The 26111-nt window shown below is 35.6% G+C and overlaps 1 protein-coding gene across 3 annotated transcripts in view; it reads left to right on the top strand.

Annotated features, from left to right (window-relative positions):
- Nucleotides 1–26111, top strand: part of Cdc23 (cell division cycle protein 23) — a 115200-nt gene that overhangs the window by 31269 nt on the left and 57820 nt on the right. For all 3 annotated transcript variants that reach the window (XM_076461006.1, XM_076461007.1, XM_076461005.1), the window contains exons 5-6: nucleotides 4750–4849; nucleotides 17988–18120. In XM_076461006.1, the coding sequence (XP_076317121.1) occupies nucleotides 4750–4849; nucleotides 17988–18120 (233 nt within the window). The remainder of the gene's footprint in view (nucleotides 1–4749; nucleotides 4850–17987; nucleotides 18121–26111) is intronic.

The raw sequence follows: 26111 nt of genomic DNA, 5'->3' as shown, positions 1-26111 counted from the left end.
AATGCCTTTGTTAACAGATAATGGTATTATCACTACCCAAGTCCTGCTAGAATGTGATATTTTGAATGAGCTGAAAGGAAATAAGGGCAAAGAAGATGAAAAAGAAGTGGAAGAGAAAAATAAAAAAACTGAAGTTTTAGGAGAAAAACTAGTTCCCAATGCAACTGATGAATTGAAAGCTTGTAACAAGTCTCTAGAAAGTGAGGGTAGGAAATTTAAAAACTCTTTCACAAGTTGCACTAATTGAAGACAATATGGAAAAACTGTACTGGTCATGGCACAGAAAACAGAATAAAATTGGTGATTTCTTCATTTAAATGAACAATGGTATTTTACAGTAATATCTACTCATAACTTTACAATAAATTAGCTGTAAAATTATATATGTATGTTTGACTGTATGTTTCTTCAATTATTTATTACATGTATAAAGTTTGCCTCAGTTTGTACAACACTTGTACTGGCTCCTTAATAAGTGATGTTATAACCAAATGGGACTCCATGTGCATTTTAAACTGTACCACATAGATGAATGTCTAGTACACAAACTGTGCAGTCTAGCAATATTACATAAAGATAACAACCTTCAGTTAGATTAAATGTAACTTCAGTGCAACAATGTACACAACATGGTACTGCATGAAATGAGTGATGTCTCCATAACAAATAATCCTCACCTAACAAATACCACCACTAATTAAATGAGTAACATATAAACTAGAAAACTTCTTTATGAGTACAGAAGTGAAATATGAAAACCTTCACATTAAAAATATGAAATTTATACATAATTAAATAAACCCTTTGAATGAGAGTTAAGATAGATGAAATTATAAGTATAATGCAGATATATATATATATATGTACTATTTATTCGATACCTCTATACAAAATAAAAAAAGGAACATAATACTCTAACATCTGTAACACCTGTTGTACCTCATTTTCTTATACTACATTCTCTTTCAGACAAACCTTTAGGACAAATGTCTCCATATTTTTATTCAGAAGAGACTAGAGGAACTTGCTGGCTCTCCAAAGTCAGTAAAAAAGCTTCACTCTGGTGACATTGGTGGAAACATCCTCATCTCAACACAGTGAACTCCTCTTGCATTCAAAGGTGATTGGGGATATACCTATTGAGATTACACCTCATGCTACTTTGAATTTATCATGAGAAGTTAGTGTTGAGAGGGATTTGAAGAACATCCTCGAGTTGGAGTTTCTTGGTGGTTTCTCCACCCAAGGAGTTTCTGCAGTGAGGCGTATCTCCACTTGCAGAGATGGAATTATGATGCTGACCAATGTCCTCATTCTGATATTTACACCACCATGTCCACCTGCCACCATCAAGGCAGGTTATCTTAATTGCAAGGTACGGCAATACATTCTAAACCCTCTTGGATGTTTCCTGTGTCAGCGATTTATTCAATCAAAGACATCATGTCATGGTTCCTTAACGTGTTCTTGTTGCAGTGGCAAGGATCACAATGCCTAAGAGTGTGAAACGGACCCTCGTTGCATCAGTTGCAATGGCTGTCACCCATCCTACTTTTGTTCTTGCCCAAAATGGTTGGAAGAAAAAGAGGTGCAGCATTTGAAAACGATTGAAAACATTACTTACCCTGCGGCTCAAAAGTTACTGTCCACTATTTCATCTCAGACACATGCTGCTGTACTTTGCTCCACTACTACAGTGGGAGTGCAGATGGATCTCTCTGTGCCTCCAAAAGAATCATTCTCAAACCAAGTGAAAAGTATTTTGACCTCTATGGTTAAAAAAAAGTTCATGAATCAATGTCAACACCCAATTCTGTCCCTAACATATATTTCACCAAACTGCAAGATCCACTTCCTTTGGTTTCAGGTATAAGCATTTCCTTGAGTACATCTTCTCTGGTTCCAAGATGCAAAATGATCATTCATTCATGTCCTCAGTCATTAGAATCCTCTTCTAACAACAAAGTCCTGCCCCAATCATCCCAGGGCAGGATTCATGAAGGTCAAAAGACAGCTCTCAGATAAAGAAAATGAAGGAAAAAGATGTGGTCATAAACAGAAGGGATCTTCACTAAATTCGCCTGCACATAAATAAAAATAGCCACCTTGATACAATGGAACTGTCAAGGTTTGCATTCTAATATAGATAAAATCAAAGCACTAATTGCTTCCTACCATCCTGTATGTCTTTCCTCACAGGAAACATTTTTGAAACCTGCTGATACAGGCACCTTTCAGCAGTTTTCTTTGTACAGAAATGACAGGCTGTGTGATGGACAAGTGCATGGAAGGGTGGCAGTGTTGGTTGATCAGCATGTACCCACCCTCTCTCTGTCACTCGACACACCCTCAGAGGCTGTAGCCATCCATGTTTCCTTGGGTTGTACCATCACTGTTTGTTCTCTCTGCCTTTGCCTTTTTAATCCTGGAGAACTTTAATGGACATCATCCCCTCAGGGGAAGTGCTGATATTAATTGAAGGGGTCACTCTGTAGAGCATATGCTCTTTGATCACAAACTTTCTCTTTTCATTAGTGATTCTTGTACTTATTTTCATGCACCCAGTCAGTCCTTTACTGCTATTGGTCTCTCAATTTGCTTCCCTTCACGATTCTCCCACTTTTCATGGAGGGTTGACATAACTCACGAGGCAGTGATCATTTTCGTATCATTCAGAGAGAGACTGGCCATGGTCGATGTCACCTGACCTGCATGCCCCGGTGGAAATTGGATCAAGCAAACTGGCCCTCTTTCACTGCTCTTTCAGAACTTGATCCTGCCATTGTCTATAAGCCATCAATAGACGACTGTGTGGCAGCAATAACTAACTGTATTGTAGAGGCAGCTGCTCGACATATTCCTGAAACCTTGACACGTTTTCCATGATATCCTCATCCATAGTGAAATTCTGACTGCCACATGGCACGAAAGGCTCAAAAATAAGCCTGGGATACTGTTCTCAGGTTTACCACACTCTCACATTGCATCACTTCTAGAAGGCCCGTGCACATGCTCAGTGGGTAAGACGTCAAAGCCAGAAGGACTCTTGGATTAGGTTCACAACCAGCATATCTTATAGCACCAGCTCCAAAGTCACATGGGACAAGATTCGAAAGGTCAATGGCCAATATAATTCTGTTCCCCTTGATCTTGTTCTCTGAGGGTCAGGAAGTAGCTGATGCCTGGAGCATTGCAGATACTCTAAGCAAAAGCTTTTGCCAGCTATCTAGCACTTCTGCTTCATCTTCCACCTTCTTAGCCATCAAGACTTGGGCAGAGCAGTCACCTCTTTCCTTTCGAGCTGATTGTCTCTGTTATTATAATTGTCCCTTTACACTGATAGAACTCAAACTGGCCCTTCATTGGTCTGGCAGTACATTGGTTGGACCTGATGACTTACATTATGAAATGCTGTGCCATCTCTCTCCTGCTTCTCTTGCTATTCTTCTGATTGTTTTTAACTGGATCTAGCAGGAGAATGTTTTTCCTGATGTCTGGTGCCAGGCTATTGTCCTACATTTCTCTAAGCCTGGGAAAGATCCCAATATTCTTGACGAGCTGTCTCTGTAAGGCCTTAGAGAGGACGGTTAATGCTCGTCTTGTTTGGTTCCTCAAATCAAACAACCTCCTCTCACCTGCCCAGTGTGGATTTCAACAACAGCGTTCCACCTTGGACCACCTGATTTGACTTGAAACGTCAGTCAGAGAAGCCTTTCTCAAACAACAACATCTTGTATCAATATTCTTTGACATTGAAAACATGGAGGTATGGCATTTTGCAGACCTCCATTTATATGAGTTTTTTCAAATACATTTTGAGAATAGTTAATGAACTGTTGCTCTTTTGCAAAGTAAACCATCATCAGATGTGGCAGGTGATTATCTCGGTCACTTAACCACAGCTTTAACTGGTGGTATTTCATCTTGAGGTTGTTAACATAGTACAGCAAAAAAATACCACTTATGCATTTTACAGGATTGCAACAGCATCACCTTTCATAGACTTGTATTGTCTACTGTTTTGCAAATAGTTGAGTCAAAAATTTATGATTCCACCACAGCTGCAGTTTGCTTGGTGTATAGAATTTACTGAAAGATAACTTCTGTAAAATGTCAAAACGTGAAATGCTGGTTCTTAAGCTGAGGTTTGTTATCACTGCTAACTGACCACAGTTAAAAAAATATGTGTAATAACATTCCAGCGAGGTAGTTTATATGCTAGTGACTGAAGAGGGTTATAATTGTCCACATTTATAACTAGTGACTCTGATGTATTTACATAGATTGGGACACTATCTACATCATCAGCAGAGTTAGAGCAATAGGTTTGGGGTATTTCTGTTATTTGGTTAATAGCCATTCAGGCTGAACCAAACTATTGCATATTATGACACATTGCAAAGTAATGATTATTCTCTTAATTTTATACATTATCATACAAAAATTTTAACAAATGGAACCTGTCAAAATACCTGCTATTTTATATTGCTTCTTTCACTGGCAAACAAAGTTTTAAACTCAAGTATCAAATTCAAAAAAGAATGAAAACATATTACTCATTTAAATACATTTAGTATTTAAATCAACATTTATAATTAAAAATGTCTAAAATCAAAGATGCTATACCAATTCCTATGCACTTATAAGTCATATATAAATACAATTGTAAAGCTACCTATATTAGTAAAAGTACAAGTTACAAGTGTGATATTTTCTATAAATATTTTGAATATTTGTTCAAATCTTTAGTTCCAGGTGAAAAGGTTCGAAATGAAGCTTTGAAGCCATTGAGAGCAGAGTTACAGAAGGAACACTTGCAAAAGTCTCTTGATGGTTACTTATTATATTTGTAAGTGGCATATGTAATTTTCTCTGGCAATTACTAATACATTTAAGTACACGTACTACTAAAATACTGTGCTATGCTTATAACTATAATCATTATACACATTTATATATTCCAACATATGCTAATAAGATTTGATTTTTAACACTTGTTTTAATTGTAAAGTTATAAATGTTCTTATTTCAGATTATCCAAGTTCAACACTTCTCATATCTCATTAGTTAGTATTTGTTCAAAAGTACAAGACTTTATAATCAGGGCTTATAAACTGATTCTTACTTTTCACAAAACAAAATTTTTATATTTTATTCCATTCTGTGGTATATTGAATACACTAAATGTTAGTGCTTATAAGATTACCTATCGTGCCATGACACAGATAACCCATGATGTTGCTTTGTGCTTAAAACAAACAGATTAAGGGATAAAAGTTTTTCGTAATACCACCACCTTTTCAACACATGAATGTTTTTAATGTGTTAATTGCTATATTTTAGTTTAATAAGTGTTATCCTTAGTGTTACCTTTTCTAACTGCTGTAAGTAATGTAAAGCATTATACACTTTAGTATAGTGTGGCCTTATTGGTTTAAGTGAATTAGCTATTGTATTTAACACTGCTAATTTCATTACTTATTGTGTTAGTATGTTAGTGTTATTGTTTATATATTCAAGTGTATCCTTTCTTAGCAATTCTGAAAGTTCGACTACTTGTTTACACCTGCTGGATATCTGTTCTTTCTACTTGAACTTGTGTACAGATGGCTTGGGTTTAATATCTGAAAAGTTCTTTATTCACTCTACTTGTTACTTTTCACTAGTGCATTGCTCTTATTATTTTAGCTGTCAGACTTGTATTTTAACAGTTACTGAACCAGTATATTGCTATATATACACTTTTTTACGTATTTTCAGGGTTTACTTTTAGTATCTTTCTGCTACTGACTGTTAATTAACAGTAACATGTCAGAAGCTATTTTCTGGAATGTAAAACTCTACATAATACATGATGATTGATTGGTTGATCTCTGTAATTTTGAAAGATTAGATAGAAATAAACTTAGTTATATTTTGCCACACTTTTTAGGAAATCAATGATAGATCATTTCTCTGTGTTTAGTGATTAGTAGTTATTATACCTGTTTTGATGGGTTTGTTTTAAGGCTGTTGTAACTTTCATCACTTTTCACTCTAGGATATCCAATGCTGTATAAACACAAAAGTTTTCTTGTATTCGCAAGGTGTGGGAATCTCAGGAGCAATTGGCTGTAGTCCTCTTTTATGTTTTTAATTAATTACCTCATCTGTTTTTCATTGCAGTTAAGTTTATTACATCTTATATTCCTTGTTGTAGTTTTTGAAATAATTTTTATAAAAATATTTTCTATTGTTAGCTTGATAACCTGACTTAATGTAGCTGAAGCCTTGAAAGCATTTGTATAGCTACAAATGTAAATATTAGTGATGAAGGTACCCAATTAATGATTCTCTCATTCAAGTATATATAAAACACCTTCTGCTAAATTGATTTTTAATGCCATATTACATACTTATACCTAGTGTGATGTATACAAGTTGTTCTCCACATTGTTTACTTACTTTTTTGTTTGTAAATAAGTACAAGATATATTTCCAATATTGTATCTTACCTCTTTCACAAAGTTGCTTTTCTCAATTAGTGCAGCCCTCTAATGGTGCAAATATTTAACATTCAAAACCACCCTTGGCTCTTCAGATATGATTCGTATGTTGTTGAGACCTTATGGATCAGGATGCCATTCTTTCTCAAGTATGTTTACCCACTATTTCTCTGCATGAGTAAACACTGGACAGGATATTACCTTTATCCATGTCCTTCTGTTCATCATCATCTTGGTCTTTACATTGATTCAGACCACTCTGTGTCATTTGCTCCTGGTGGCCAAATTTTGGCCTTCTCAGTCATAGTTTCCACTTCTGCCCAGACTTTCAGCATCACCTCCCCCCCTTTTGTTTTTTGCCATTTCCTCCCTTGCTTCTTCATCAACCTCAATCAGGTATGCATAATCCATCCATTTTTGCCCTCTGTTTTATACATGGCATTTGTCTGGTCCCTCACTGGACAATCTGGATATTTTAAGCATGTTGCTTCATTGATTGCTCTTCTTTCTTGGTAATTTATCAGCATAAATGGTATACCTTCAACTACTGGTCACTCAGCCAAGGATACTGTCTTTCACATCCTTCTCCACTACAGTTGACTGCATTTTTACTTGGTTCATTGATAGGAGACTGTGTATATGTCACATAATAATCATATCCATAAGTTACAAAAACATATTGATAACATTTTTTTTAAATTAACTGTATTTAAAATTAACCATCAAAATTTCTTTTAAAATTGTTAACACATTCTGTCATTTTAAATTTTTCTAGCAAAATGTAATATTTGAAGTTTTGAAAATAATAATTACAATAAATAAAATTATTTTTTTACAATAATACATTTTTGATATGTTTTAAATATTATTAGTTGTAAAGAAAAAGTATTACATACAAGAAAGTTCTAAGTGTTTATTAGCAGATAACTTGATGTTTGATAGTTGTGAAAGTAATTGGATTGAAGTAATGTTATATAAAAGAAAATATTTATATGGTTTAACTTATAACTAAAGTTAATGATAAATTTTCAATTCTTGGAATGATCCAGTATGAAATTAATAACATTTTGAAACCTTTTTTTGTTTACAAGTGTAATCCAGTTTTACTTAAAGTCTAAAATATTACAATATTATTTCAAAACCTATCATATACTGTTAGTTTGATTTTGAATCTGTAGAGTAAATTATTCAACATCATTCTGAATTAAATTCTATAGTCAGTTGTTGATATATTTGTTTTTACAGTGCAGATAAATCATTAGAATAATTACTTTAGATGATAATGAATAAAATCTCAAAGATCTGCTAAACTTAAAAAATTATGAATTTAAAAAGAAAACTCCTGCTTTCCTAGGGTACTGAAGTTTTTTATATTTGCTAATTTTTATTTGTTTCAGAGTTTTTGGGCAAAGGTACAACAAGAGCTATCTGTGCAAAAATCATTCTTAATTTTGAACTGATATACTGCAGGGAATGCATCTTGTCAACAGCACCCACCACCAATTTCTGTCTGACAAAATAGTGGGATTTGTCTATCACTTTTATAGCACATTCATGACTCCAAAAATTAGAATGCACATTTGCTGTAACATGCTTTTGCTCAGTCTTTTTCAAAATTAATAAACTGTTTCATTATACAGAATAACTTACATCTTAAGATTTGTGTACACCATTTATTTAAGAATGTATCGCTAAAACCAAAAGTAGTATTTAAAGAAACTGTAATTATTCGTACTGTTTTTTAGAAGAAGAGCTTTGATAAATTATACAAGTATGGATTGTTAAGGCAAATTAAATACATACTTAAATAATAAATGTATATCAGTAGTGTAAGCTGTTTTGTTATTTTGACAAAAATTTCTATTAGATTTGGTTAAATGTTTATATTGCTCCTTTTTTATCACTGAATATCTTTAAACATCTCAAAATTGGGATGTGCTGGTCATTATTGCCTCTCCCACCAAAGATGAGGGAGGTTATGCTTTCACCTCTGTATTTGTATATTTATTGGAAAGATTTCTCAAAAAATGGCTGAATGGATTTGGACAAAAGTTGGTATGCATTTGGCTGTGAACCAACTTATAATTAAAGAGTTTTGGGTTTGTCAAGGTCACAAAAACATCCCTATATATCAACATGGGGAGCAATTTTTCATGCTAATTATGTTCTATAACTCAGTCAAAAATGATGGGATTTTGGTTAAGCATGGTAGACATATTTAGAATGTTATTCCTCTTTGCCCTACCAAATATAGTCCATGTCCATTGGTAACAATGGATGTTTAGACATACGTTTTGAGGGTCAAATATGTTTAATGCTGTCGAGTAAATGTGTGTTCTCTATTGAGTGTCCTTCTGGTTGATTACTGCACTAAATGGATAGAAACTTGTCATGGGATATCTCAAAATAGCACACTTCAGGAAATTCATATAGATCAGAGAGATAACTTCAACAGCCAGTTGTACAACCATTTTTCCATAAGTATCCTTTACTGCACACGACACAAAGTTTTATTAACTTATATTGAAAATTTTAGTAAACTACTTTTTGTTTATGTCACACCGATTAGAATAGCATAAAAGCTTAACTAATAATCCATATTTGAATACCAAATAAGTTTTAATGTCTTAATTCTACACATAACACATTTTCTCTAGGCATCTTCTCTTCTCTGTTTTATCCATCACCCCATTTAAAAAAGTATGAAATTAAACATAAATTACTCACTGTAAATTTTTTATTACTCATACAAACCATAACTTTTATAGCCTTCAATTTTGTATAGTAATAGAGCTACCAAATAGAAAATCAGACCAACCCCTCCTATATCCACCTGTTACATTCTTTCTTTTAGAATTTGTTAATAGTTCTTTCTTATATTTAATTATATACTACCTATAACCAATAGAAAGTCAAGGTTTTCATCTATCAAATGATGTGTTTTATAACTGTGTTCTGAATAGATAAGCATCAGTTTCACTTATAATACAACTTCAGTTCCTGCAGGAATCACAATGGCTAGTTTGGATTAATTTGTAATAGTTCTTGTTGTGTACTCAGAAAGCTAAGAAAATGTAATTGTTAGAGAAAATTGTCTGCTTTTTGTGTGTTATAATGCCATATCACACACTTATACCTAGTGTGATGTATACAAGTTGTTCTCCACATTGTTTACTTACTTTTCTGTTTGTAAATAAGTACAAGATATATTTCCAATATTGTATCTTACCTCTTTCACAAAGTTGCTTTTCTCAATTAGTGCAGCCCTCTAATGGTGCAAATATTTAACATTCAAAACCAGCCTTGGCTCTTCAGATATGATTGGTATGTTGTTGAGACCTTATGGATCAGGATGCCATTCTTTCTCAAGTATGTTTACCCACTCTTTCTCTGCATGAGTAAAAACTGGACAGGATATTACCTTTATCCATGTCCTTCTGTTCATCATCATCATCACTGTCTGTGGGCTTTGGATCAGTTTATTTTAGCCTACCATCAGACCAATTTTTGATTCCTTGATTCTTTACATCTAGAATCCATTTTATCTCATTCAAGGATGGACCCTGATTGTCCTGTTCTTTTGTCTCAAACCAAATCTCTTGCCATTGTCTTACCCTCACTTCTATCTTGCATTACTTGTTCACTGCACATCTTCTATTCATAGCAATCCATTAAGTTTCTGAAGGTTTTTTGGGAGTTAAATTTGCCCTAATTACATTCTTTTTGGCACATTTCATAGCTTTGGATCTTTCTTTACACATGTTGGTCTTCCATTTGTTGGGAACTTTTGGGGGAGAGATGTGGTTTTGTACCATGTTTGTTTGTCATTGCCTTTTCTTAGGGACTTACTCCTAACTCCTTAATTGCATTGGTTAGTGTTTGGAGATCTTTCAAAGACAATGGAATCTGGAGTGGAAACTTTGTAGACAGTCTGCATTGGTGGTTGGACAAGTCTCACACTTTGGCAGGGATTTCACTTACTTATCCAGATTTACATATTTTAATGGAAACGTTACATCATGGCTGGAAATTTTGTATTGAGAAGCAGGTCACTTCAGATCAATGGTATGTGACTGAATAGTTTTATCATATCAATATCTTGAAGCTTCCTGTTATCCATTGGGCTTTGGATCATTTTCTTCATCTTGTCCACCGTCATCTATTTATGATCAATACAGACAATTGTATGGTGGTTGCATATATCAATCACCAGGGAGGCAGCTGTCCTCATTCTCTTTGTTGTTGAATATTCTTTTTGGCCCATACACACAGTATTCATCTACTTGCATGTCATGTTTCAGGTTTTTCAACCCTGTTGCAAATCATCTTTCCCACCTGAATACAAACTCTATCCATTGGAATGATCTCTATATCCTCAAGTTTTTCCAGTGGTAATGCACTTAGGTGGATACTTTCCACCTAAATACTTTGTTATCCTCAGTACCACATATCCTCATCTTTGGTCTCTAGTACCTTATCCACTATTTGTGGCTGTAGATACATTCAATCAGGATTAAACAGACAAATTAATTTATGTGTACCCTCCTATATGACTTCTTCCCAGGTTGCTTTCTATCATTCACTCCTCTCCATATCAAGTCCTTCTAATTGCCCTTAACTGGCCTGCCCAACTGTGGTTTCTGCTGCTGTACCAGATCCAATATGCTCTGCTGTTGTCTTCTTCTAGAATTCCATCCATTTAACAACAGCCTTAATTCTGGGTTGTTCATCATACCATTTCTACTCCTTTGTCATTACACTTGGTATTTATTCAGTCCTTGGTGAGAAGTTCTGGATTCTCACATTCAGTAACCATTTGTGTGGATTCTTGTACGTGGTGAGGGGACCTCCCAGGGTAGGTTTGTTCTTTCAGTTTACCTCTTCTGGGATCTAAACATCCACCCACATGTTTGCTGTGCATACCAACCCATGAAGGGGAGGAGAGGATTCTGGTGGTTGAGGGGTCCAATCTTAACACACCAATTTGGCCTTGAATTCCTGTAGACGGGCATCCTTGAGGTGGCCCCTTGGGTCAGTTGGCTGATCCACTTGGGCTAGGGTCAACCAAGTACCAGTGTTAGATGTTCTCTACAGGTGTTGTGGACATTGTATGTGATGCTAGTGTTTGGGTATAGTGCTCACGAAACCCTGTCATTGCTGCAGTGCCCTTGTTTGACATTGTAGTGTATTCCCATGAATAGGGTCAGTGGGCACCAAAATTTCCCTTTTTTCATTATGGATACTCTAATTAAAAATCTTAATAAAATAGTGAAAAAACAGTCTGTAGGTAAATGACCACGTCTTGAAGATTCTAAGTAGCAATCTTCAACTGTAACACTCATTGTACCTCATTTTCTTATCCTACATTCTCTTTCAGACAAACTGTTAGGGCAAATGTCTCCCTTTGTCATTCAGAAGGGATGGGAGTGACTTGCTGGCTCTCCAAAGTCAATAAACAAGCTGACATATTGGTGGAAACATCCACATTTCAACACAGTGAACTTCTCGTGCATTCAAAGGCAATTGGGGATATACCTATTGAGGTTACACCTCATGTTACTTTGAATTAATCACGAGGAGTTATTGTTGAGAGGGATTTGAAGAACATCTCAGATTCAGAGATTCTCGCTGGTTCCTCCATCTAAGGAGTTTCTGCAGTGAGGCATGTATCCACTCACAAAGATGTAATTATGATGCTCTCCAATGTCCTCATTCTGACATTTACATCATCATCTCCATCTGCCACCATCAAGGCAGGTTATCTTAATTGCAGAGTATGCCTATACATTCCAAACCCTCTCAGATGTTTCCAGTGTCAGCAGTTTGGTCAGTCGAAGAGGTCATGTCATTGTTCCTTGACATGTGCTCTTTGATCACAACCTTTCTCTTTTCAATAGTGATTCTTGTACTTATTTTCATGCACCTAGTCAGTCCTTTACTGCTATGGTCTCTCAATTTCCTCCCCTTCACTATTCTACCACTTTTCATGGAGGGTTGACAATAATCCACGAGGCAGTGATCATTTTCCTATAATTTTGAGAGAGATTGGCCATGGTCGATGCCACCCAACCCACATGCCCTGGTGGAAGCTGGATCAAGCAAACTGGCCTTCTTTCACTGCTCTCGCAAAACTTGATCCTGCCATCATCTGTAAGTCATCAATAGATGACTGTGTGACAGTGGTAACTGACTGTATTATACGAGCAGCTGCTCAGTGTATTCCTAAAACCTCAACATGTTTTACATGATATCCTCATCTGTGGTGGAATCCTGCATGCCACATAGCATGGAAGGCTCAAAAACTGGCCTGGAATACTTTTTGTAGGTATCCAACACTTTCACACTGCATCGCTTTCCATCAGGCCCATGCACATGCTTGGTGGGTAGGACGTCAAAGCCAGAAGGAATCTTGGGTTAAGTTTACAACCAACATGTCCTCAATCACCAATTCCAAATTCATATGTGATAAGATTCAAATGGTCAGTGGGAAGTATAATTCTGTCCCCCTCTTGGCCAGGAAGTAACTGATACTCTAGGTGAGCCCCTGCTAGTACAGCAGTAAGTCTACGGACTTACAACACTAAAATCACACACACACATACTCTAGGTGAAAGGTTTTGCCAGGTATCTAGCATTTCTGCTTCTTCCTGCACCTTCTAAGCCATCAAGACTCAGGCAGAGCAAACACCTCTATAATCATCCCTTTACACTGCTGGAACTCAATCTTGGCACTTCATCAGTCTGCCAGTACATCGGTTAGACCTGATGATGTACACTATGAAATGCTGCACCATCTATCTCCTAATTCTCTTACTATTCTTCTGCTTGTTTTTAGTCGAATCTGGCAGGAGAATGTTTTTTTCTGATGCCTTGTGCCAGGCTATTGTTCTACCTTTCTCTGAGCCTGGGAAGGATCCCAAGATTCCTTCAAAATATCATCCAGTTGCTTTCACCAGCTGTCTCGGTAAGACCTTAGAGAAGATGGTTAATGCTCGTCTCATTTGGTTCCTCGAATCAAACAACCTCCTCTCATCACCTCATGTGGGTCCCGATGACAGCACTCCATCATGGGCCACCTAATTTGACTAGAAACATCCATCAGAGAAGCCTATCTCAAATGACAACATCTTGTATCAGTATTTTTTGACATTGAGAAGGCTTATGGTACAACTTGGAGGTATGGCATTTTGCGAGACCTCCATATATGTGAGTTACATGGCTATTTGCCCATTTTTATTAAACAGTTTTTAATGGTTAGGAGATTCCAAGTTCTTGTGGGTTCAACACTTTACAGTTCTCTTCTACCAGAACTTGGAATCCCTCAGGGCTGTGTTTTGAGTGTCACGCTTTTTAGTGTAAAGATTAATGACATCACTGAACAACTTCCTCTTACTGTTGCAAATGGGCTCTATGTCAGTGACTTTCATATCTCCTGTCAGTCGTTGAACATGAGGTACAGTTACGACAGAAAGTGTTCATACTTCTGCGTCATGAGTAGTTTTGATAAGTATCATGATTAGGATAATGAAAGTATAGTATGTTACAAATATTATAACAACACACATCTACATAAATTTTATGTAAATTGAATAACAAATAAACTGTTTATAAACAAGTAACCAAACATAGGAGGGGCAGAAAGTGTTCGTGCATCTACTTTAATGGTCAGTTGTGTAGCAATCTCTCCTCATAGCCCTCCATTATCGTTTGACAGTACTCAACTGGTATTTTCTTCCATTCTTCTTTACAGAAGGCCTCCAACTCTTGCAAGTTTTTCGGATGAAGCTGATGAACCCTGGTCTTCAACTCATGCCAAACGTTTTCAATTGTTTGAAGTTCAGTTTATCTCTTAAGGCTTATTTCTTCCTCTGTTTGTCTTGTGGATGTCATCGGTTAGATTTGTTTGCCATCAATATTTCATATACTCTGTATACCATTCCTCTTCTTTTTTAAGAGGATAATTTCTCCTTCTTGCCCAATTTCCTTTTCTCCCATTTCTCACCTCTATTCCAGATCTGATCTGGATAGACTCGTATGTCCAGTTTGTGCTCTTTATTGTTATATCAGTTGTTATGATGGACGTTACATCATAATAATTCCTGTTTATTCATTCATTAGCAAGTTCCCTCTATTCATGATCTCTCATTCCTGCCCCTAGTTGCACGGCAATATGTCTCCAGACTCATACCACTAAAAACTGGGTTTCCATACCTGTGGTGGGTAGAGCACATATAGCCCATTATGCAGCTATGTACTTCAAACAAATTCTCCTTTCAGTTTTACCAATTCAAGTTGGTTTTTCATTTGATTTGCATATTCTTGCTTATTTCCTTTTTCACTTCATTTATTCTGGATGTGTTCCCATCAGATCTAGATTTTACTTTTTCCTTACCATCTCATCTGCATTATTCTTTTGAGGAAATTCTTCAAGCAGTTATGTAAACCACTCTGCATACTTTCATCTCCCACTATCTGCATCATGTTGCTGTTTCTACCATTTTGGATTACTTTATTTCACCTGTTGCCATTCTTCAGACTTTGGTGCAACTGTAACTTTGGTAAGTTTTCTTTCTTTTATTTTATTTTTTTCAAATACCTACTCAATGTTTTGATCTGGATCCCACTTTGTTGCAAGTGGTGCCTGTCCATGTATATTTCAGTCACTTATAATGTACTCAAATTTGCACTGTAAGGCTATGTTGACCTCAATTCTATAATTTTCATAGCCACTAAATGCTTACTATTCTTTACTATCATATATATACAAAAGATGGGATGTTTCACTTCTAGGTTACTTCTTGTAATATATTTGTTTGATAAATATGTCTGTTCTAGATCACATTGACCCTTGTACTCCACAGGTAAAGCAGAAGGAGACTGCAGCCTATCCCTGCCATTCATTAGATTGAATAAATCAGGCTTGATTTGCTTTTCAAAACTGAAGCTTGTGGTAACCCATTGCACTCTCTCCAGTGTGAACATTTCTCCAGCCTCTAGAATGCTTTTCTCCCTCCTCTCCAGTGGATTAACAGAGTTCTTACCACTTTCTGGTTCCAAGCTGTTGTATAAATAATGATGACTCTACTCAGTTGAGATTAGAGCAGTGATGTTTTGCTGGTGTAGTTGACAAAAATCTTCCAGAAAGTACTCTATCTCTAAATGAACTTTTCAGGGGATGTAGTTTTGAAGTGATCTATGATAAGGACTGGGATCTCTCACCCTGTTGCCAACACTTATGTTGTGATGATTGGGATGCCTCATCTTACCCCAGCATTAACATTGTTTCCTGATATCTTTATGCTGAAGATTTTACTACATTTTATGTAGTCTGTAGTGTTTGGTTTGAGTAGGATATCTGCTGGTATGACTTACAAACATTTTACAAAGGATTCTCCATCTCTGCATGGACTTCTTATACGGTATGTTGTAGCTTGGGAATGAGTCTTTGTAATGACTGGGATTCCTCTTCCTACCTCCACATGGATGTTGGTATCCAGTGTTGAGTTTTTGATTTAAAACTAAACCAAACACCCTGTTACCCAAACTTCTGTAGTGATGATTGATGGATACTGGTTCTCAGTGGTTCAATTTTGGGCTGCAGATGACTTCTAACAGTATATTCTTTGTCATACCCTTATGGTTGTTGGTTCCTAGCAGTCAAGTTTTGGACAGCTGATTGGAGAGATGGAAATTGTTGTATATTGTGGTTAAGATCAGTGTCCAATAGTTTTCCCTCCTATTGGGATATGCCCCTCAAAATTGTCCCTTCAGATCTGTCTCACTTTTCCATGTTTGAATAAAGAGTATACCAGCTACAGAAGTGGTAGGTTTTCTCAAGTATAATTCTATTATTGGAGAGCTTCCTCATGAAGGTATCCATTGGGTGCTTTTCAAGGATGCATCTACTTTCTCCCTTTCACTACTCCTCTCAAATACTCAATTTGGGATTCTAGCTATGTATGTGAACAAAAGTGAGGTACCTTCTTGGAAGTTATAATTAATTTTTGTACACTGAAAATATACTTTCAGTTGTTACTTACATTAGCTCACAATTTTCTTCCTTCTCCTCCTTGTCCATCAAAGTTTAAGTTTTTCCCTAAACTCAAAATGATAGGTACAATAACGTTGAGAGAGTCACGTGAGTCATGTGGGTATGGGGCTCATTTATTGGTAGAGGTTTATTTTATGATAATTAGCATGTGAGAATCATTTAAACAGGAATATGTTGGAGTGAAAGGCTTGTGGCATGTAAGAGGAAGTAAGTTCCAGTCAGAAATATATTTTCAGTGTAGCAAAATCATAACTTTTGATATATATTGTTTTTCATTGTTGGTTATTTTATGTCTGTTTTATCACATTATGAGTTTCTTTATCTTATGTTCACTATTAAAAGGTATACATTATTTTGTACTTTGAATTTTAAAAGATTACCCTATTTTATGTTTCAGTTCAGTGTCAAAAGATTTAGTTTTTCTGATGTCACCGATTTCCATTTTTAACATAATTTTGTGTTTCTTGATCTTGGTATGTTTTTATTCTTATTTGGGGATTTAATGCCAAGTGGTTTATTTTGTATATTCTTGATGATATTACATCTTGATTTTAAACAAAGTATTTATTTTGTTTGGTTGATTCAGTTGCACCTTCTTTTAATAATGATTTCTGAAAAGTTGAACATGTTATGTAGAAGTGCACAGCAATATTTTCCACTGGTGGGTCAGGTGATGTCCTGAGGATACAGCCTCACTTATTTTTATGAGAATGGCAATCAGTGACATAGGTAGCAAAGAAAAGAATAACTTTGTTCATGTGTATAAAGTTATTTTTTCTTATTCTTAATAGTTTTTCTAACAGATTTTCTACAACTTCTAATAAAGCTTCAAGTCTGTAGTAAAGTCACTGAATTGATTCATTTTGAAATTTAAAAATTTTCTATTTTTCACATGTCCTGTCTTTTTATTTTTGCAAATCAGTGAGAAATTTAAAAAATTCATATTTACACCTGCAAAAAATTGTCCATCAAACCAATATAGCCTTTGGTTTTTACACAAATATTCTTGGAAGAAATCAGTCACCTGAGAATAACACAATACAAATCATTATAACCTTTCTGTATGTACAGTTTATATTAATTCCAGTTAGTAGTTAGTCTTTGTAACTTTAATAAATACTTTAGATTTAATGTTATATATTATATGAAGTTCAAAAATATTAATTATAATAATCTAAATACAGTTTAATGTGTTTTAAATGTAGTTTTTATTGTTTTTGTTTTCGTTTGTTATTCAGAAGTTTTTTATAATTCCTTTCAGCCAAGTAAACTACACATAAGCTTTTTTATTTCATATATGACCTTTCTTTCATATATTTGGCTGCGTTTGGTTTATACTTACATACGTCCTACATTAATTACCCAACTAAGTAGAAAACTTTGTTTTTTATTTCAGAATGACCTGAATAATTAGTTTGCATTGTTCTGATAAGCTAGTATTATATATGTAGGTATGGGGTGATTTTGAAAAGACTTCAACTTCAAAAACAAGCCATAGAAGTCCTGTGTGAAGCAGTTCACAAAGAACCACTCCATTGGGGGGCATGGCTGGAATTGGCAACCTTGATCATAGACAGAGAGATGGTATGTTTTTGGAAGTTTAGAAAGTGGTCATGAAGATAAAGTATCATATATAGTGCATAATGCATTTCAAAATGTGGATGTATGAACAGATCACTCATATGTTTAAAAGATGGTGATAGCATTAAGTAATTTTTGTTTGTTTACGAATAACCTAAGTTAGATGTTTTCCATGGTCTTATACACCAGACTTGCAAAACTACATTCTGCATTAACAATTGTTATATCACATAGAATGAGATCATTCTGAATTGTAAAAGAAGCCATGTAATTATTTTTTTATTTATGCTTGAGAAACTGTTTGATTCTTAATCTAAAATATGTTGCTTATTTATTTCATACATTTTTCAGAATGTAGTGAAATATTTATCACAGTTAAAAATGAGTGGGAATCCTTAATAGCCACTTCCCTTGAAATTCTTTTAGGCAGAATTTAAACAAATTAATCTATGAGACTTTGGGTATGGTCAAGTACATCATTTGAAAGGATTTTATCTCCTCTTCTGAATCCAAAACTGATTGGTTAAGAGATGACAGAGTTATGAACTGAAAGTTTGTATGTGAAAAACACCTCAGAGCCATTTTATGAGCCATTATGTTGCAGCTAATAATAAATGAAATTCAAAATATGCCTCTTTACATTATCTGAAACATTTTACTCACTGTAGCATAAATTTTGTCAGAGATGTATTTTTTGTATATTCTAACCATGTAAAAAGTCATTTATGATATGAAAAATATTTTGCTAAATTTTTATGATAGATACAATCTGCCAAGTAAGTTTATGCTTAGGCAACATTATCTAAATCTACTCTGTGTTTCAGATTTAAATTTACTTTTGCACATCTTCATTAGACATTTATTTCACTTAATGCTATGATATTTTAATTTAAGCTGTTAATTTGTTTTTTAACTCGAGCATTTTAAATATTTTGCTGGTTATGAATGATCAGTGGTTGTATAAAGGTCTAAAGGATGTCATTTTTTTGTATAGTAATTTACTTCACTGCTGCTTTACTTATGCGATGTTTTTGTGTAATAACGAATGGACTTCTGTTTTTGATTCTTTAATTCAAGTGTATGGATATGTTTTAATTGTAGTAACTTTGAGAACTAATATACTGAATATTTATTTCAAAATCACAAATTCATTTCTGTTGTATGTGTCTAACCTATGTTTTACATTGCACAAAGGAAAACTGTTAGAAATATACACAGTTTTAGTTTTTACCCATAAAAGTAAAACAATGTGATAATCATAATGGTCTTAATATATATGTAAGTTTTAATTTTTGTTTGTTTGTTGTTGTTTTTCCAACTTCACTTTCAAAACTAGTTTTAAGAAGTAGAATGGAGTTATTTTCTGTTTTTTCTTTTATGTATCACTTTTAGAACTGGACAATTTAACTGTTTAATCAACATCATCAATTCTCTATTAGTGGCTGTTATAACCATTAGTGTCACAGAAACTAATTAATTTAAGGAGTAAGTCAATTAATCCAGAAATTGATTAATCATACTTTTTATAATGCCATTTGTCACTAAACTATGAATTAATTTAAGTTATGGTTTCTGAGTGTTACTATTTGTGATTATTCCAACTGTCCAAGTAATTGGAATATTGTCATTATGTTTGTTTGTTGTGAAACACAAAACTACATAATGGATTGTCTAGGCATTGCTCAATTGTAGCATTATATGTTGCTTTTTTTTTCTGCTTCAAGTTTGTTCAAATTTGATAATTGGAGGGTGGTGTCTTGGGGTTCAAGGGTATCAATTTCCATCCCCACCATGCTTGCTCACTCTAACTTTGTTATGGTAAAATTACTAAGGCTATCTGATACTGTCACTAATTTATAACTGTTTACTACTGGATAAGCAGTTACCTGGCAGCAGCTGTCATCAAACTTTTCTTTTCGTTGTTGGTGCTTTTCTCAAACTGCTACTTAAAGTGAGGCAAATGGCTGCCAGCACTTTCTACTGAGGTGTTTTTGAACTGCTAATTTGTGAAAAGGCAATTGGTTGTCGTCATTCACCACCAGTATTGTTGTTGTTGTCATAATAATATGGTTTGAGGAACACTATACTAAGAATTATTTAAATGTACTTGATTAATGGAGCTATTTAATAATTGATTAGTAAATACCAGTGGTTGCCCAGTTTTAATTATTTTAGTATGTAGAATGGGAATATGTAATAGTTTTGTTTATGCTATAGTTCTATATTCTGAAGTGTTTAATTATTTGTTTTTATAGCAAGTAATCTCTGTAATTTATGAATGTTAGCAAAGATAGATAATTAATGCTAGCTACATATCAGAAAATATCTTTAAATAATTGTTTAAAAACTTGTACTGTTTGAGCTTTCAAGAATTTGAACTTTGAGTGCAAATTGGAATATGGTTTTAAAATAAATATAGGAAATAATTAAGTCCTGTGTAAGTGTAATTTCCAAATGAAATGTCAGAAGAATATCAAAAGTGATAAAATAGAAGATAATTTGCTATAATGGAATTTTCTTTTTTCCCCATTTAAAAATATAATAAATGCTTTCAATGTTTAATTTATAGTCTCAGTATAAAAGCACTTCTACATATGTTTCATAAACTTTAATTCATGTGTTTCAATAGACACAGACAGTATAATATACAAGCATATCGAACCTCACACAGCTAGCTCTGTCTTGGATTGGACTAAGTGACTCATAAAGATGTCTTCTTGTTCCATTGAGAATCACGTTGCCTTCATGAATAATGCAAAGATCAAACTATATTCAAATTAAGTTGCTGGACACATTGTAGTAGACTTGCTAGTTTCTACTCATTTTCATCTTTCAAACTGTTATACTGTGAACATTTTAGTAGTAACTAATATTTTAATTTTGTTTCTGTTTGAAATTGACACATTTAAAGTTGGTATATTTTGTTCTCAGACAATCATTCATCAATTAACCACACCTTTCATTGCCAAATCATGTCATATAGTTTATTCACTATTGTCAGTTTTGGATCTAACATTGAATAATAAATATCATAAGTTTGTGCATACAAAACCTGTGCAGTGATTCTGAGATGGCAAAGAGGTATGTTGTTGACTGAGATGGAAAATAGTAATAGATACAGAGTAAATTTTTCTGGTATGGCATTTTACCCCCTCTCACACTTACAGCTATTCTCTTTGATTGCTGTTCTCTATATGGAAAACTTTTCCCTGCCTGCCACCCCTTTAATGTGGATTCCTGTATAGGGTGAGGGGACCTACCAGAGAAGGTTCTGTAGTTTCAGTTTACCTCCTCTGGGATCTAAACATCCACCCTCGTGTTTGCCGTGCGTGGTGACCCATGAAGGGGAGGAGAGGATCATGGTGGTTGAGGGGTCCAACTCCAACACACCACTTTGGCCTTGAATTCCTGTAGATAGGCAGTCTTGGGGTGGCCCCTCCAAGATCAATCGGCTAGTCCATTTGGGCCAGGGATAACTGAGTGTCAGAGTAGGATGTCCTCAACATGTGTAGTGGACATTGTTTGATACTGGTGTTTGGGTATAATGCTCACGAAACCTTGGCGTTGCTGCAGTGACCTTATATGGCACTGTAGTGCATTCCCTTGTAGGGCTCCAGGGTGAGTGGGGGTCAGTGGACACCGAAATATTCTTTTTTTGATATTATGAACACCCCTCAAATAAAAAAATAAACAAGCATGATAGCATAGAGAAAAATCTGACTTCTGGCAAACGACTGTGCATTGATGACTGTACGGTCAAACTCACAACTTGAATCTGTTCCATGATTTCTAATTATGCATTCTTTAACTGAAAACCCTTAGAGTAGATGTCTCCATTTTTTATTCAGAATAGTTTAGAAGGGCTTGCTGGCTCACCTAAATCGGTAAAAAAATTATGGTCTGGGGACATTTTAGTGGAAACAGCTTCATCACAACATTCCAAACTCCTCTTGAAGTTGAAAGCCATTAGGGATATATCCATAGATGTTACTCCTCATTCCACTTTGAATTATTCCAGAGGAGTTACAGTTGAGAGGGATTTAAAGACTATTCCAGAGTCAGAAAGCCTTGCAGGTTTCACCAGCCAAGGTATTACAGCCATGAGCTGAATTTTTACTCATAGAGATGGGATTATGGAGCCAGCAAATGTTCTAATATTAACATTTACAACATCATGTCCTCCTATCACAATCAAGACAGGATATCTGAATTGTAAGGTACGGCTTTATAATCCTAACCCTGTTAAATGTTTTCATTGTCAACGACTTGGTCACTTGAAAACATCTTGCCATGGTTCCTTGACATGTGCCCATTGTGTTGGTAACGACCATGATGCTTTTGAATGCCAACTAGAACCACATTGTGTTAACTGTAATGGTCTACATCCTTCCTATTTTACTTCTTGTTTTCAATGCGTGGAAGAGAAAGTACAACATCTCAACACAGTTCATAATATTACTTACCCAGAGGCTCGGAAATTACTATTCCCAATTCCATCTCGGACTTGTGCTGCTGTAATCCATTTCACTACTACAGTAGAAGTTCAGACAGACCTTTCCATGCCTCCTACAGAATCCTTAACAGTGCATCTTAATCTAATACCCTCCAAAATCAACAAAGTTAACAAATTAGTATTTAATTCTATCTCTGTCCCTTCCACATCTTCCAGTTATTGCCCAACTTTGCCTTGTTAAAGCCCAGGTGCTTCCATGGGGTCTTTCTCTCTTGACACACCAAAAATTAAACAAACCATTTGTTCATGTTCTCAACCACTGGAATGTATGTCTACAAACTCTGACCTGTCTGCTCGATCCAGACCAGGATGACTAGAGAGTGACTTACCCACATCCAGTAATGAAAAAAAATGTGATCACAAACAGAAGGTCTCTTTGCCATATTCTTCTCCAAAATAAAGAAAAATGGCCATGCTAATCCAATGGAACTGTCAAGGTTTTCAATCAAAGGTGAATGACATCAAGAATTTGATTGACTTTTATCATCCCAAATGTCTTTCTTTAGAGGAAACATTTTTAAAACCTACTATTACAGTCACAATTCAACAATACTCCTTTTACCAAAATGACAGGTCATGTGTAGGATAAGGACATGTGGGAGTATCACTGCTGGTTGATCAACATGTGCCCACCTGGTCCTTGTCATTAAATATGCCCTTGGAGTATATAGCTATCCTTATCTTCTTGGGTCATACCATCACTGTTTGCTCTCTGTACCTTACCCATAGAAAAAAGTATTATCCTTCAGGCCTTGATACCCTCATTGAGCAACTGCCAACCACATTTTTACTTTTGGGGGATCTTAATGGGCATAATCCCCTCTGGGGTGATTCTAGTATTGATGTGAGGGGTTGGGCTATGGACCATATGCTCCTGAATAACAATCTGTCTCTCTTCAATACTGGCTATTATACTTATTTTCATGCACCCAGTCAGTCATTTACTGCTGTAGATCTTTTTATTTGCTTCCCTTTGCTTTTCACTTCCTTTTCTTGGGAGGTTGACATCAATCCATTGGGTAGTGATCATTTTCCTATCATATTAAGAGAGATTGGCCGTGGTCAATACCACCCCACCCGTGTGCCTTGGTGGAAGTTGGATCAAGCCAACTGGTCCTCTTTCACTGCTATATTGGAACTTGATCATGCCATCTTATGTAAATCATCAATAGATGATCATGGAGCAGCAGTAACTAACTGTATTGTCAAGCAGCTGCTCACTGCATCCCCAAAACCTTGACATCTTTCCCATGGCATCCCTGCCCTTGGTGGAATTCAGCTTGTTCTGTAACATGAAAGCTCAGAAATGTGCTTGGGATATCTTTCATAGATATCCCATGCTTACAAACCTCATTGCATTTCAGCAAGCCTGTGCACAGGCTTGGTGAGTTAGACATCAAAACCAGAAGGAATCTTGGGTTAAATATACCTCCAGCATTTTTTCAACCACCAGTTTAAAAGTCATATGGGAAAAGATCCAGAAGGTGAGTAGATGGTATGCTTATGCCCCCCTCTCTATCTCAATATTCAATGACCAAGAAATTGCTGATGCTCAGGGCATTGCCAGTACTTTTGGTGAATGTTTCTCTCATGTATCTAGTTCTTCAAACTCATCCCCTTCCTTCTTAGCTATTAATACTCGAGTTGAACATCTGCTTCTTTCCTTTTTGATTGATCATCCTTATGACTACAATCGCCTTTTTACACTGATGGAACTCAAAATTGCACTTCATCAGTCTGGCTATACATCAGTTGGACCTGGTGATATACATTATGAGATGCTATGCCACCTTTCTCTTGCCTCTCTTACTATTTTTCTAGTTGTCTTTAACTGGATATGGCAGGAGAATGTCTTTCCTGATGCTTGGTGCCAAACTATTGTACTCCTTATTTTTAAACCTGGGAGGGATACAAAATTCCTTCGAATTACTGTCCCATTCCTTTGATAAGTTGTCTCAGTAAGACCTTAGAGAGGATGATTAATGCTCGTCTTGTTTAGTTCTTGAAAGAAACAACTTTCTTTCACCCACTCAGTGTGGGTTCCGAAGACAATGCTCCACAATAGACCACTTATATGCAAAAACGGCTCGTTTGGGTTGAGAAAATATTTTACATAGAAGAGTGAACAACGTTTTGACCTTCTTTGGTCATCGTCAGGTTCATAAAGCGAACATTGTTCGCTCTTCTATGTAAAATATTTTCTCAACCTAAACGAGCCGTTTTTGCATACAAATTTCTCAACAAGTGGGTTTCTCGACATCACTGAATAGACCACTTAATTCACCTTGAAACATCAGTCAGATAAGCCTTTTTTTAATGCAACAACATCTAGTTTCTATTTTTTTATTTAGAGAAAGCTTATGATACAACATGGAGATATGGCATCTTGCAAGACCTTCACTCATACAGATTGCATGGAAATTTGCCACTTTTTATTAAGCATTTTTTAATGAACTGTCAATTCCAGGTCTGTGTGGGCTCAACACTTTCCTGTTTATTCCCACAGGAATTTGGAGCCCCTCAAATTCAGAAAAATTGGATATATTTTTGAATAGCATAGCAGTATCAACAGTTCGGCCTCTTCCACCATGGCTAATTACTATCCCCAACTGTGACCTATCTTTGAGTCATCTGAGGAAGGCCAGTACTCCTGATTGGAAATATCACTCTTTATTTGCTGAACATCTTTCAAATGATCCATCCATTCCCATATATACAGATGGTTCAAAATCAGGTGACTCTGTAGGTTCTGCTGTGGTTTGTTACAATTCGGCAGTGAACACAGAAACTGTAGAGGGGATTCTGTGTGCTACAACCGAACTGTAACAAACCATAGCAGAACCTACAGAGTCACTTGATTTTGAACCATCTGTATATATGGGAATGGATGGATCATGTTTAAACTATGTAATATATGAATTGTACGATCTATACTGATTTACTCAGCTGTCTGTTGGCCCTGACATCATTCCATGTTAGTTACCATTCTATTCTTATCAATATCCAAAACAAACTGGCCCATCTATCTCTGTCCAGTTTTTTTGAATACCAGGTCATGTTTGTATTTGTGGGAATGAGCTAGCTGACAGAGCAGCAAAGTCCATCTGCTCTGGCTCTATCACCACCATCCCTGTTCCACTTGTCACTTGACCTGAGTGAGCAACGAAATAATAAGCGTTTTCAAATGAAGCCTTCTTTAGCTCTTTGGACATCTTGTTTCTGTGAAGATTGAAGGGAGGAAGGTGCATCAGTACCAGATAAAAGGAAGTGGTGGGTTAAAAACTGTGACCAATGAGTGGTCTGTGTGGCACTCAGGTCACAATCATACATATTTTATTATCATACCATCATTACAACCAAGACCAATGGTGCCATTTTTAACATTTTTAAGGTAGGTTTGCCCTTGACATTTGCCAATGTCATAGGTAATACTGGCTGCCTCACTTTAAGAGCCTTTGGTCTTTTTAACTTAATATAGGGT

The sequence above is a fragment of the Tachypleus tridentatus genome, chromosome 10 (genome assembly GCF_004210375.1).
Source record: "Tachypleus tridentatus isolate NWPU-2018 chromosome 10, ASM421037v1, whole genome shotgun sequence".
NCBI lineage: Eukaryota > Metazoa > Arthropoda > Merostomata > Xiphosura > Limulidae > Tachypleus > Tachypleus tridentatus.
This window is presented reverse-complemented; position numbering and strand designations above follow the sequence as displayed.